At 38.3% G+C, this 14,390-nt stretch overlaps 2 protein-coding genes across 4 annotated transcripts in view; both read right to left on the reverse strand.

The window, feature by feature from the left end:
* Window positions 1-10,310: 10,310 nt before the first annotated feature.
* Window positions 10,311-11,663, reverse strand: LOC122688459 (translation machinery-associated protein 7-like). The gene has a single exon (XM_043894472.1). The coding sequence runs from the start codon at window positions 10,651-10,653 to the stop codon at window positions 10,459-10,461; it is 195 nt and encodes a 64-aa protein (XP_043750407.1). The 5' UTR covers window positions 10,654-11,663; the 3' UTR covers window positions 10,311-10,458.
* A 216-nt stretch (window positions 11,664-11,879) lies between these two features.
* GAD1 (glutamate decarboxylase 1) overlaps window positions 11,880-14,390 on the reverse strand; it is a 39,036-nt gene continuing 36,525 nt past the window's right edge. For all 3 annotated transcript variants that reach the window (XM_043894454.1, XM_043894453.1, XM_043894452.1), the window contains one exon: window positions 11,880-13,318. In XM_043894454.1, coding sequence (XP_043750389.1) covers window positions 13,145-13,318 — 174 coding nt within the window. In that variant the 3' untranslated portion in view covers window positions 11,880-13,144. The remainder of the gene's footprint in view (window positions 13,319-14,390) is intronic.

Consider the following 14,390-nt stretch of genomic DNA (forward strand, 5'->3'; position numbering starts at 1 on the left):
GCTCCTGGCCAAGTGCAGGGTTGGAACAACATGCTTAGGTCCACATCTTCATCAAGATAGTCTAGACAGGACCATCCCTGAGAAGGGGATGCGGGCAGGTAGGTATAGATCACGTGCCTTACTGCCACTTTATTTCTGACCACTGGGCCTCTCCAACGTCCTCTGCAATAGGACTGAGTAGATGTATCAGTCAGGATTCTTTTGATTGTGAGCACTCAATTCAAATGAAACCAGACCACTATCTTAGACCATACCCAAAAATTAACTCAAAATGGAATCAATACTCAAACATAAGACCAGAAACCATAAAACTCCTGGATGAAATTATAGGTGGCAAACTCTTTGACATTGGTTTGGTGAGGATTTTGGGATCTGAACCCAAAAGCAAAGGCAACAAACGCGAAAATAAGCAAATGGGACTATATCAAACTAAAAGCTTCTGCGCAGTAAAGGGAACCATCAACAAAGTGAACAAGAACCCTACTGGGTGGGAGAAAATATTTGCAAATCATACATCTGATAAGGAATTAATATCCAAAAAATATAAAGAAGACATACTACTCAACAGCAGAAAAGCAAGCAATTCAATTAAAAAATGGGCAGAAAATCTGAATAGACATTTTTCCAAAGAAGATACACAGATGATCAATAAACACATGAAAATACACTTAACATCACTCATCATCAGGGAAATGCAAATCAAGACCACAATGAGATATCACCGCATACCTGTTAGAATGGTTTTCATCAGAGATAAGAAGTAACAAGTATTGGTGGGGAAATGACAAAAAGAGAACTCTTGTGCACTATTGGTGGTAATGTAAATGGAATGGAAATAGTGGCTGCATGCCACTATGGAAGGCAGTATAGAGGTTCCTCACAAATTTAAAAATACAACTACCATATGATCCAGCAATTCTGAGTATTCACCTGAAGAAAATAAAACTAACTCCAAAAGAAAAAATACACTCCCATGTTCACTGCAGCATTCCAACAGCCAAGACATGGAAGCAACTTACATGTCCATTGATGGATGAGTGGATAAAGAAAATGTGATATATATATATATATAAAGTATATATATATATAAAGACTATTATTTAGCAATAAGAAAGAAGAAAATCTTGCCATCTTCAACAACATGGATGGACATTATGCAACATGAGGGCACTATGCTAAGTGAAGTAAGTTAGAGAAAGACAAACATCATACTCTCTCACTTATATGTGGAATCTAAAAAGCAAAAACAAAAATTCCTAACCTCACAACTGCAGAGGACAGACTGGTGGTTGCTAGAGTTGCGGGTTGGGGAGTGAGAAAAATGGGTAAAGGGGGTCAAATGTACAAACTTCCAGTTCTAAAAAAGTCATGAGGATGTAATGTACAACATGGCAACTATAGTTAATAATACTGTGCTGCCTATTTGCAAGCTGCTAAGAGAGTAGGTCTTAAAAGTCCTTATCAATTTTTTTAACTATCTGTGATGATGCAAGTTAACTAAGCTATTGCAGTGATCATTTCACAATAAATCCAAATATGGAATCATTATGCTGTACACCTGAAACTAATATGTCATATGTCAACTATAACTCAGGAAAAAGACACCTCAATTCACACTGGCTGAAACGTTCCTTAAGCCCATGCTCCTACCGGCCCCAGAAGTTCTCTCTAGGCCCAGAATGCACACACAGTGGTATAAACTACAGAATAGGCCAGAGGAGTGACGATCCCTGGCTAGAATGAATCTCTCCACTGTATTTCTGCTGGCTGGTGCCACTGCCTTGAATACCAATGACCTTCTAAATGTCAGATCTCTGTCTTGAGGACCAATGAGCTCCAACCTGCCTCAGCAGGCACCGCGGGTTCCGGACCCTCAGCTGCCCACAGCTAGCTGTAAGCCCTGGCCAGTCTTCAGCCTCTCCGGTTCCCAGCTCCCGTCTTGAGTCTGGCAGCCACCGAGGCCCCTTTGTCTACCCCAGCTCTCAGCGCTCTCTGGCGCTCTTGGGCCACTTTCTGCTAGTCTGAATTATCGGCTGCCTCTACCCCAAAGTGAGGGGCAGCTTTTGAGAGGCGAACACATAATTTACACCTCTGGATTTTGTAGGTGAAGCAAGGTAGACAGGAAATATCAAACCTGGGCTGGCCACGGTTGCCGGCTGGGTGCGAGTCTGCCATTTTCCCACTAGGTGGCGTCTACTGAGCTTGAGGCGAGAAGGAGAGCTTTTCTGTTAAAACAGCACAAAGGAAGTGTTCTGTAGCTTTTCTTTTTCTGCTTTCTGTTTTTTCCACCACCACCATCGCCACCTCCAACCCTAAAAATAACATTAACACAAGGTACCTTTCTACATCTGCCTCCCGGGAGGACTGAGCTTCTCTGACTGCCCGGACTAGACTAAGGCAAGAAGGCTGTTCTTTTATTAAGCCTGAAACGACTGCCCAATCAGTTTCGTTCTCTATTAGGTTGTAATTGGAGCTAGCTGAGCACCCGTAACCCTCACTCCGTCCCATTCCTTCCTTTCACCTTATTTTCTCCAAGGCTCACGACTAAGTTTAGCCACAGATATTACTTTTCAAATCTCTTCTCTCCCTCCAACCTTTCTTCCCCCCTCCCCTCCCCCTTCTTTCTTGTTGTCCCTTCTCTCCGGATATTTTGTTGTTGTTGTTTTCCTTCCAGGAAAGGGTAGGGCAGCTCGCCTACTCTCAGGAGAAAATAAGATTCTTGGTGCTTATTCTGCCATTGTTGTAAATTCGTTGTGAACATTTTCAACAATCTCAACTCTGGGGTAAAACATGAATCTGCTTTATTTGTCTTCCAATCTCTAGCCCCACATACTGAAACTTTCTCACTATGTAGGGGGTCCTTGGCAATAGCTTAGATTCTGTTACTTCCTTGTCGTTCTTGATTATTGAAAGACAATCCAGCTTTTCAAAGCTGTCCTCTCCCCCACTTTGGTGGCCCACCTGGAGGCTCACCGACCTGACTGGGGGGCAGAGCAGAGAACCACTTGTTCCTCTCCCTTTAACCCTCTCCTCTGGTTCCATCCCTGGGGCTGGAAGATCTCCTGGAGGAGGAAATGGCAACCCACTCCAGTGTTCTTGCCTGGGAACTCCCATCGACCGAGAACCCTGGTGGGTTACAGTCCACGGGGTCTGAGAGTCAGACACAACTGAGTGAGTAAACAGCAGCAGTGTGGAGGAGTTGCATCTCCTCTGGAAGGCCGCTTCCCTTTCAGCCTCTAGGCTCTTACCGCTCCGGGGTGTTGGGTCTCAGCGCACAACCCTGACATCCCTTCCTCTCTGGAAAGGCGGTGGGCTTGGATGAACATGGTCTAAGCTTTCATGTGGGGCCTATGTTCCCTCTGTTGTGTCAGGGCCAAGACTGCTTAGACTTCTCACATGTTACTTCGCTGGTAGAGTTCTTGTTGATTAGAGCTTCATCACCTCACCTGTCAGCCTGTCCAGGGTCAAGAGTCCATCCCTGGAGCCAGGAGTGTACACTGATTGGCCACACTTAACTCAGATGACCAGCTCTGGAATCAGAGGGTGGGCTTATTTCTCCAATTACATGGGGCAAGAATGAAGAAAGGATAGTCTCTCAAAGCAAAATTGGAGTGTGATGATCAGAAGAAGCAAGATTAGATGTCCGACAAGTAAAAAACACAAATGTCCACTATGGACACTGAGGGAATCAGGAGTTTTGAAGTGGTTTTATTGGAATATTAAAGCAAACTTTGTATTATAAGAAATTCTAACCTTCAACCCAAAATAAAGTGAGATTCCCTTTGTTAAATTGCTCTGCATCATTTGGTCAGATTAAAGGATTTTAAGATTCTTGCAGGTAAATTTGATGCATGTAAATGGTTTCTTTTATCTGTAAGAGACAACAGAATCCCCATCATGCCTAGAAGCAGGGTCCCTTGATGTGACGGAACATTTCCTGTTTAACAAAGTCTGCCTTATCTAAGAGTTACCTTTTTCAGCTTCAAGGCAGCAAATCGCCTAAATAACTGTGCTTTCAAACCAGCCTCACAAATGATGTCCAGGAACCAAAGTTAGAGAGTCTATTCTCAGAGAGTGGTTATTAATAAGCTTCAATAAAGAAAAGTTCAAACACATGCAGATCAAGGAAAAAGAAAATGACGCAAATGGAAGGTCTGAGATGTAAAAAGGAATCATGCATAGGGGACTGGTAAATATGCAGGTATATCTAAGCAAAAATCAATTGAATAAAACTATTAATAATGTATAAATTATAGAGTTAAAAAAGAGATCTAAAATATTGTATAACAATGGCATATGTATCAGGAAGAGGATGATCAGAGCAAAAGTATCTAAGGTTCTTTTGTAATTCATGAGAAGAGTAAGATTATTAACTTTTGAAATGACATGCATGCCAATACCTTTAGGGTAGACACAGGGAGTATAATTTATGAGCACTTATACTCTCATAAGTTAAAACTGAAAAACAACAGAAACAAAAAACAAACCTCAATCCAAATCTTTTACAAGAAAAAAGAACAGAAAAGGTGGAACAAATGGATAGCACAAAATAAGATGGTAGAATTAAATCCAAATATATCACTAATCACAATCAATAAAATCTTTCAGTTAGAAGGCAAAGCTGGTCAGATGGAAAAGGTGTTGAAACCTAGCTGTTTATATGAGACATACCTAAAACATAAGGATATGGAAATATTATAGTTCAAAGAAGAGAAAATACATATTAGGCAAAGACTAAAGAGTGTGGTATATCTGTATTAATATCAGACAAATAGACGAGAAGGCAAAAAAAAAGTGGGTCACTGCATAATAATAAAAGCTTTAGATCACCAGAAAAATATGCCAATCAAAAATTTGTTTATATCCAATAACAGAGCAAAAGTGAAACTACAAGGAAAAATAGACAAATATAACATATTTAGAATTGAATGACAACACATTATTGTGTGTCAAAGCTTGTAGTATATAGATAAGAGAGAGGACGCTTGTGGGAAAATATATATCCTTAGATGCTTCCATTAGAAAAGAAAAAAAGCACAGAATTTGAGAAGTTAGAAAAACAAACAGCAGATAAGCCTTAAAAAAGTAGAAGAAAGGAAATAATAAACATAGAAGCAGAAATTAATGATGTAAAAAGCAGTTATATGATTGAGAGTGCGGACCAAGACAAATATTTTTCTGAACAGCTTAATGAAACTGACAAACTTCTGCTAAGATTAATCAATTAAAAAACAAAGAAGATACAAATTACTCCTCTAAGGAAAAAATGGAGACTATAAGTACAGATGCAACAGATTTTTTTAAAAAAGAAAATATCATGGACAACTTTATAGTAACTTGAAAACATAAAAGTATGTATAAAACCCTGAAAAAATGCAACTTGCAAAAATAGACACAAGAAGATATGGAAAACTTTAGTATTTTATGAATAATAACACGAATTGAATATTCATCTATTACAGAAACTCTTAGCAAACTAGGAATAAAAGGAAATTTCTTTAACCCAATAAAGTGTATCTACCAAAAACCTAAAAGAAACATAAAACTACATGGTGTCTGCTGAAAACATTCCCTCTAACATCCAGAATAAGGCAAGATGCCTGCTACCAACCCTTCATTTCCTCATTGTACTAGATATTCTGGCAGTGCAGTATACCAAAGGAAAGGGGGGAAAAGGTATGAGGATCATAAGGATCAAAAAGGAATAAACAGTCAGAAAGAGGAAGGCAATATTACATATTAACACATGTGTATGGAATCTAGAAAGATGAGTACTGATGAACTTATTTATGCAGGGCAACGATGGAGACGCAGACATAGAGAAGAGACTGGGGACACAGAGGGGGAAGGACAGAGTGGGATGAGTTGAGAGAACAGCATGAAAACATGTACATTACCATAAGTAAAAGGGACGGCAAGTGGGAGTTTGCTGTGTGACAGAGGGAGCTCAACCCAGCGCTCCGTGGCCGCCTAGGGCGGTGGGGTGGGGTGGGGTGGGAGGGAGAGTCAGGAGGAAGGGGACACGTGTGCACCTGCCGCTGATTCATGTTGATGTATGGCAGAGGCCAACACACTATTATAAAGCAATTATCCTCCAATTAAAAAAAAAAGAAGGGGGGGAAAAAAGGAATAAACAAAGCTCTCATTATCCATAGATGGTATATTTCTATATTTGGAAGACACTGAAGAACCAAAATTAATTGAGTTTTAGAAAGTTTTCTGGATGCAAAATCATTACTGAGAAGCTACGTTTCTATACATCAGCAACAATGAGTTAGAAAATGCAATTTTAAAAAGATGCCATTAAAATAACAACAGTATAAAGCACATAGGAATAAATCTATCAAAAGCTGTGCATGTCCATTATGAAACTTTACTGAAAGACCTTAAAGGTGACCTAGGTAAATGGAGATATAAACTTTGTTTAAGGTTATTATATTCAATATTGAAAATATGTTAATATTCTTAAAATTGATTCACAGATTCAATGAAACTACAATAAAAATTCCAACAAGGTATTTTGGTGGAACTTGATGAATTAATTCTAAATTTATATGGAAGAGAAAAAGGTTAATAATAGCTCTTTCATTCTTGAGGAAGAGCCAAATACAAAAATCAATTCTAGGTGGATTGAAGACTTAAATGTGAAAGGTATAAAGCCATAAAACTTAGAAGTCAATACATACATGAGAATATCTTTTTTTTTTTTTTGAGAATATCTTTATGACTTTGGTATAGGGAAGAATTTCTTAAAGAAGACAGATAAAAAACCAAAAACTAAAGAAATATGTTGCTAAATCCAACTACATTAAATACATGTTTTCAAAAAATGACCACTAGTTAAGTGAAAAGTCAAGCCCCAAATTAAGAGAAGATATTTATTAAACACAAAATCAAAAGGAATTAGTGACTGGAATATATAGAGAGCTTCTAAAAACTATATGAGAAAGGCAAATATTTAAATTTAAAATTGGACAAGAGTGTGATTTAGGCATTTCAAAGAAGAGAGAACATAAAGATACCCAACCTCATTTGTAATTAGGGAAAGACAAAACCACAAGGAGATATAATTTCATACCCACTAGACTGGTAAAAATTTAGGCAAGTGATGGTGAGGTATGGAAAATGTGCACTGCTGGTGAAAGTGCAACTTGGTTTGCCCACTCTGCTTTACTCAGTTAAGTTCAACAACTATTCTATGATCCAGCAATTTCACTTCTAAGCATTAAGCCTTAGAAAAAATTTTGCACATGAATACCAGGAAACAAGTGCAGAGAATGCTCATTGTGGAAAATAGTATGGTGGTTCCTCAAAAAGCTAAAAGTAGAGTTGGCATATGATCCTTCAATCTTCCTCTTGGGCCATATCCAAAGAAAACTAGAATTCAAAAAGATACATGCTCCTCAATATTCACAGCAGCAGTATTCACAATAGCCAAGACATGGAAACAACTTAAACATCCATAAACAGATGGATGGAGAAACAAAATATGGTGTGTATATATATATATATATATAAAATATAAATATATACACATACACACAGTAGAATACTACTCACCCATAAAAAGAATGAAAAAATGCCATTTGCCAACATGGATGGACCTAGAGATAATCATACTAAGTGAAGTGAGTCAGAAAGAGAAAGACAAAGACCATAAAATACCACATATATGTGGAATCTAAAGTACGACACAAGTGAACTTATGTAGAAAACAGAAACAGTCTCACAGACACAGAGAACGGATTTGTGTTGCTGGAGGAAGGAGATTGAGGGAAGGGTGGAGTGGGAGGTTGGAGTTGGCAGATACAAACTATTACATATAGAATGGATAAACGGCACTGTGTAGCATAGGGAGCTATATTCAATATCCTGTGATAAACCATGATGAAAAAGAATGTGCATATATACATATATGTGTGTGTGTATATATATATATAACTGAATTACTTTGCTGTACAGTAGAAATTAATACAACATTGTAAATAAACTATTCATCAATATTTTTTTTAAAAAACTGAAGAAAAAGGAAAAACAAGACTGCCCATAGCAACACTGTCCCTAAAGGCAAAAACTGGGGGAAAAATCATTTATCTACCCTCCTAGAAGGAATAAACCAACTTAAGTATATTCATACCAGTGAAATAGCATTGCAACCATAAAAATGGATTATAGCATCATCAAAAGTGAATCTCAAAACCATGAGGCTGCCACATAAGGCTGTGCTTGCAGGTTGTGGGAGCAGGCTTAGTAGATGCTAGAATCTATTATGTGCTCCACATGCCAAGCTGAAAACACCTGCACAGGGATGTCTATCCCTGAAGGAAGGGGTGCCTTTAGGCTCTTTATGGGTTAGCACTGGCCCTACAAAGTCATAATGTTGAACAGATGGATAAGTCATAAGTGTATATATTCTATAATATTTCATTTATATAGAGTGCAAAGCCAAGTAAAACTAAACAATAATGATTCATATATATGTATTAAAACTATATAGAAAAACAGGAGTGATTAACACAGAATTCAGAATAATGAATCTAGTTCTTGGGGAAAGGAAAGCATCTAGTTATGGAAGAGTTCATTATGGAGTTGGAGAGCTCTTACGGTACTGATGATGATTTATTTCCTGGGCTGAGCAGTGGGTACTCAAGTATTCTGTGACAGTCATTCTTTATCCTGTATGTGTATATTTTAAAAGCCCTCCTTATGTAACCCACATACTTGATTTTAAATAAAAGATTCCACCCAAGAGTACTATCTAGAGAAGGGGTACCAATATAAGGTCTGGACAGGGTGGATGGCCAAGGACCCAGGGCTGAGGGGCTGAGTCCTAAGTGATTACGGGAGGAGAGACTTTGATGCCTCATGTGCAATGAGGTGGAAGGACTCCAGTGGAATCTTTCAAAAGTGCCCCATAAAAAAGCAAATGAAAACCAAAGCAAGATACCACTATTAGTGTAAAAACAATACAAAACATAATGTCAATACAAAGACTTGTACACAAATATTCATAGTGAAACTGAAGTCGCTCAGTTGTGTCCAGCTCTTTGTGACCCCATGGACTGTAGCCTGCCAGGCTCCTCCATCCATGGGATTTTCCAGGCAAGAGTACTGGAGTGGGTTGCCATTTCCTTCTCCAGGGCATCTCCCCGACCCAGGGATTGAACCCGGGCCTCCTGCGTTGCAGGCAGGTGCTTTACCATCTGAGCCAAACTGCAAAGCCTAGTATTGTTTAAAATAGTAAAAAAGTGATAACCTTAATGTCCATTAACTGATGAAGAGATAAAAAAAAGTAGTGTATCCATGCAATAGGATATTATTCAGCAATAAAAGGAATGAAGTAATGATGAATGCTATATCAAAGATAAACCTTGAAAACATCTGAAGTCACATTTGGTCACAAAAGACTACATAACTGTGTGATTTCATTTATATGTGATGTCTAGAATAGACAAAAAGCCGTGTAGTGGCTTCCAAGGGCTGGGGAGGATATGTATATGGGAATGAGGAATGTCTGCTGATGGGTATGAGGTTTCTTTGTGGGATGATTAAAATGTTCTAAATTTGACTGGAGTGCTGGCTTTAGAGCTTTGTGAACAGTTTACAAGCCAGGGAATTATATACTTTAAAATGAGTGAATTACATGGCATATGAATTATATTTCAATAAAGCTGTAGCAACAACAAAAGAATGGTTAAAATTTTAAAAAATCAACAACACCAGATGTCAGCAAAATATAGCGCAACTAGAAAATTTCTGCAATGCTAGTGAGAATACAGAATGGTACAGCCACTTTGGAACTAGTTACCTCATAGATAAACATACTCTTGCCATATGATTAAGCAATCCTACACCTAGTTATTTACCCAAGTTAAATGATAACCTATGTTCACACAAAAAATCTGTACCCTACTATTTATAGTGGCTTTATTTTAATTGCCCCAGGCTGGAAACAACTCAAATTTCCTTATGTGAGAGAACAGAAAAAATGTACATTCATACAAATGGAATACTATGCAGTACTAAGAGGAATGAACAAATGATACAGACAACAACATGGATGAATTCCAAATGCATGGTGTTAGGAGAAAGAAGCCAGACTCAAAAGGTTACATGTTATATGATCCCATTTACAAAATGGGAGAAACAAGACTCTAGAAACAGGCAAATCAGAGGCTGCAAAGAATTAGGGGTGGGAGAAGGTGCTACTCACAAAGGGATGTGGGAGAATTTATGGGTGTGATGGAACTGTTCTAGGTATTGTGATGGTTACATTACTGAATGGGTTTGTCAAAATTCATATTACACTATACAGAAGTTTATTCTTAAATGTACAATAGGTTCCAAGACAACACTTCATTCTAGCTATAGGCGGCAACAGATATCATGGCAGGGAATCCAGGTGTTTAAACAGGAATGGAACTAAGGGTCATCATTGCCTCAGGCACAAGGAACAGCTTACTTTTTGCCAGATTTCTTAATTCCACCAGTGGCCAGGGGGCCTTTCCCCGCGGCCTTTGCTTTTAGCTCCTTGAGTTTCTTCTGCTCCTCCTTCTGCTTCTGCTTGAATGCCTTATCTTCCTCATCCATCTCCTTGGCTTGCTTCTTGGGCTGCTTCAGGGGCTTCTTCTTGCTACCTTCGCGGCCCGACATGGCGCCTGCCGCCCCTTCCCCTCATATTACACTATAAAGAGTGAATCTTACTGTACCTTAACTATATCTTAATTTAAAAATTTCTTCTCAAAATATTGTCCCATGAGAAAAAAAAATGTCATAGACCAGGGGCCTAGAGGCCAACTGACAATTTAAGTTATCTAAAATTGTGACTTTGTTACTCTGACCCCTTCTCTCCCTAGATCTGACTGTAGATGGGAAAATACAGTAGCTGGAAAGAGTTAAAAAAGAAGTTGACTGTGTCTCCACCATCAGCCTTGCCACCCTGGACACGCCCCTCCCCGCCCCGCAATGGACTGCAGCCTGAAACAGTATCAGGAGCAAGGGGAGGAACTCTATACTGGATACAAATCTGAGGTCTTGCTTATTACACAGAGTTGGACAGTTTCTAAAATGAGGCTGTTCTGTGTCTGAGAGGCCAGGAAAACTATGAGATTAGCCTGAATTCAAATAGAGGCATGGAAACAATCAACCCCTCCAGAGGGGATCTGAAGGAACAGTTACAGGAAAAAAGTGACTTTAACATCACTTTCCTATGGAGTCTAGTTTGTTTAATACAATGGTTACTTGTGCAATTGATATGCTATTAAAAATGACTCATTTAATCCCTACAAGTGCCAAATAGGGAACTCCTTGTATTCCAAATGAATGAGATGGTATTATCATGGTTTAACAGAATATTCATAGAGAATGGTCTCTATTTCATAATAACCCAGCACCAAAATATATTTCTTGAGGAAGTGAACTGGGCCTACTGTAGAAACATAAGCAGCTGGAAGGCACAATTCTGTGCTCCTAGAGGTATTCAGATACTGTAGATACCAAGTGGTGGGAGATCCCCACGAGAAGCAAAATTTTTCAGCCATGCACACTTCTGCAATTCTAGTCCTAGAACGGTGCCTATAACAGAAAAATAAAACATTTGTTGAATGAATGAATGGAACTCCAAGATACAGAATAGGAAAATGAAAAATAGGAATGATTTTTCTTTTTCCAAGTGTGAACTGCAAATTTTATTTAATTAGAATCCCAATGATTTTTAGATAAGCGGCTTGGGACTCTTAAGACTGTGGATTGAGTCCCAACCTAATAAAGGTAGTGAGCATCACCTGAAGTCAGCTGGGGAGCATGAATGGGCTATGGTGATCCCAGCAACCATAACAGGAAACCTCTCTTTTCTGCATGAAACACATACTGAAAGAAAATTTTGTTCAAATTCTCCACAGAGAATATTTTTATTTATTTATAGTCTTCTTGCATACTCTAAAATGCACAGTGTGAATTTCCTTTCTTCAAAAACAGTTGTGAGCCTGGTCAGTGTGAGATCTTCAGAAAGTCTTCAGAAACATTGCCTTAGGTTTGCGCTAAGGGTCACAGAGATTGGTCATGAACTACTACAAAATTACAGAAGACCTAGTTATTACCCAACAGTTACTAGAAAAGCATAGAGAACACCCAACATACAGCCAGACAGAAAGAGTAATAGAAGAGCAGATGCTATGTAAGTCACGGGATTTCCATATATACGATGTTATGTACAGTATCAGAATTCTTTTATAGACGGTAAAGTTATGCTTAAATCATTATTTTAAGGGCACTCTAATATAATACAAGTCTTACTAATTTCAGTCTTTTCTCTTTGGCTCACAAGTGCACGAAAATACCATAAACAATTTTCAGAACTTACTGCATTAATATATAAATAAGATACATTACAAATGGGAAGAAAATACAAGACACCTCTTTAACATGGTAAATCTCTGAATATAAATAAGCAAATATTTCATTTACCTACAAACAGTCATTGAGATCATTACATATATTCTTCCCCTCCCCCTCCCAAGGACAAACAACAGAAATATGCACAACCTACACAAAATTAAACTCTAAATTTACAGCAATAGTACACCTGAAACAATGACTCTGCTACTGTTTTCCCCTAACAGGATACTAATGGGGAGGGTGGGACTCGTCACCCAGTGGCACTTTTTCTCATCCATCATGACTTCAGATGGGTGAAATACTGACAGTGAGGTCAATGCCTGCCAACAGCATTTTCCTTGGTCCCCAACACACAGCATTTTGAAAAAACATCTTCTCTGGGGTGGCTGGGCAAGCTGGTTTGCGGCATATTTGGCCCCTCAGTAACTGAGGAAGAAGGTAAAATGGATTCTCTTGGAGTGGGAGACATGCTGTGATCTATTACCACACTCACTATACAGACGTGTATTTATAGAGAGAGGTATATATAACTGTACATATATACTGTGCTCCTAATGTGCAACTTTTGAAAAAGAACATTATTTCCGGCTAACTCTAATAAGCTTAAGGAAGGTTTTAACAGTATTCTTCAAGATATTATGTTTTCCCTCAATGAAATGGCCTATGTGCTTCAGCAACATATAGAGGTTTGTTCTAGAGTGCAGAGGGGAAAGGGAAGTCCCAGAAACTGATGTACTGTGCGTGGCAATTACAGGTCCTGGCCCAGCCTCTCTATCTCCTCAATGAGGAAGTCAATATCAGATTGGGTAGCAGCTGGGTTGGAGATGACCATCCGGAAGAAGTTGGCCTTGTCCCCCTGAGGCTGGTAGCCAACCATGGTTGTGCCAGATTCCATCATCAGGGCTTTGATTTTCGGGGCCACCTTGTAAGGGAAAACACAAGACAAAACTCAAGATTGATACTAACACCATGCTCTTTTTCATAATACAACCCATTTCTTAGCCAGAAAAAGAGAGCAATCTGCTTTTCATTATGTATTTACACTGACACAAAGGCAAAGAAATATTTTATATCCAAATTTCTTCAGTGGTTAATATCTAATGACTAATTTTTACATCGACATAAACAGTTCATTGACAATACTGTGATAGTTTCGGGTGGACAGAAAAGTGATTCCATTATACACACATACACAGGTTATTTTTCAGACTCTTTTTCATTATAGGTTATTACAAGATATTGAACATAGCTCCCTGTGCTATACAGTAGGACCTAGTGTTTATTTTATATACAGCAGTGTGTATCTGCTAACCCTAAACTCCTCATTTGTTCTTCCCACCTACCCTCTTTCCTCCGTAACCATGTTTGTTTCTTATGTTTGTGAGTCTGCTTCTATTGTGTAAATAAGTTCATTTATATAATTTTTTAGATTCCACATTTAAGTGATATCATGTGATATTTGTCTTTCTCTGTTTGACTTACCGCATTAGTATGATAATTTCTAGGTTCATCCATGCAGCTGCAAATGGCATTATTTCATTCTTTTTATAGCTAACTTCCATACTGTTCTCCATAGAGGCTATACCAATTTCCACAAAAAGTGTAGGAAGATTCCCTTTGGTCCACACCCTCTCCAGCACTTATTATTTGTAACTTTTTTGATGATGGCCACTAATGACTATTTAAGTCTACTCAATCATACATTCCTAGAGAAAGTATTGTGCAACTGAATTTCTAAAGTCAGACACAGGACAATGATAATAAAGTCAAAATCAAAAACAAAAATGAAAAATTCACATGGGCAACAATACAAATGAAGACATCTGTATAATCCAGCACCTGGGATACTGTCTGGCACATGAACTCTGCTCACCAAATATCTGTTGAATGATTAGAAGAGTGAAATATTATATAAATTAAATACAAACAACTATAACTAACATATAAACTAGATATAGAAACCAGTAACTAAAATGAATCAGCATTAGAGTTGA

The sequence above is a fragment of the Cervus elaphus genome, chromosome 33, assembly GCF_910594005.1.
Source record: "Cervus elaphus chromosome 33, mCerEla1.1, whole genome shotgun sequence".
NCBI classification, from domain to species: Eukaryota; Metazoa; Chordata; class Mammalia; order Artiodactyla; family Cervidae; genus Cervus; species Cervus elaphus.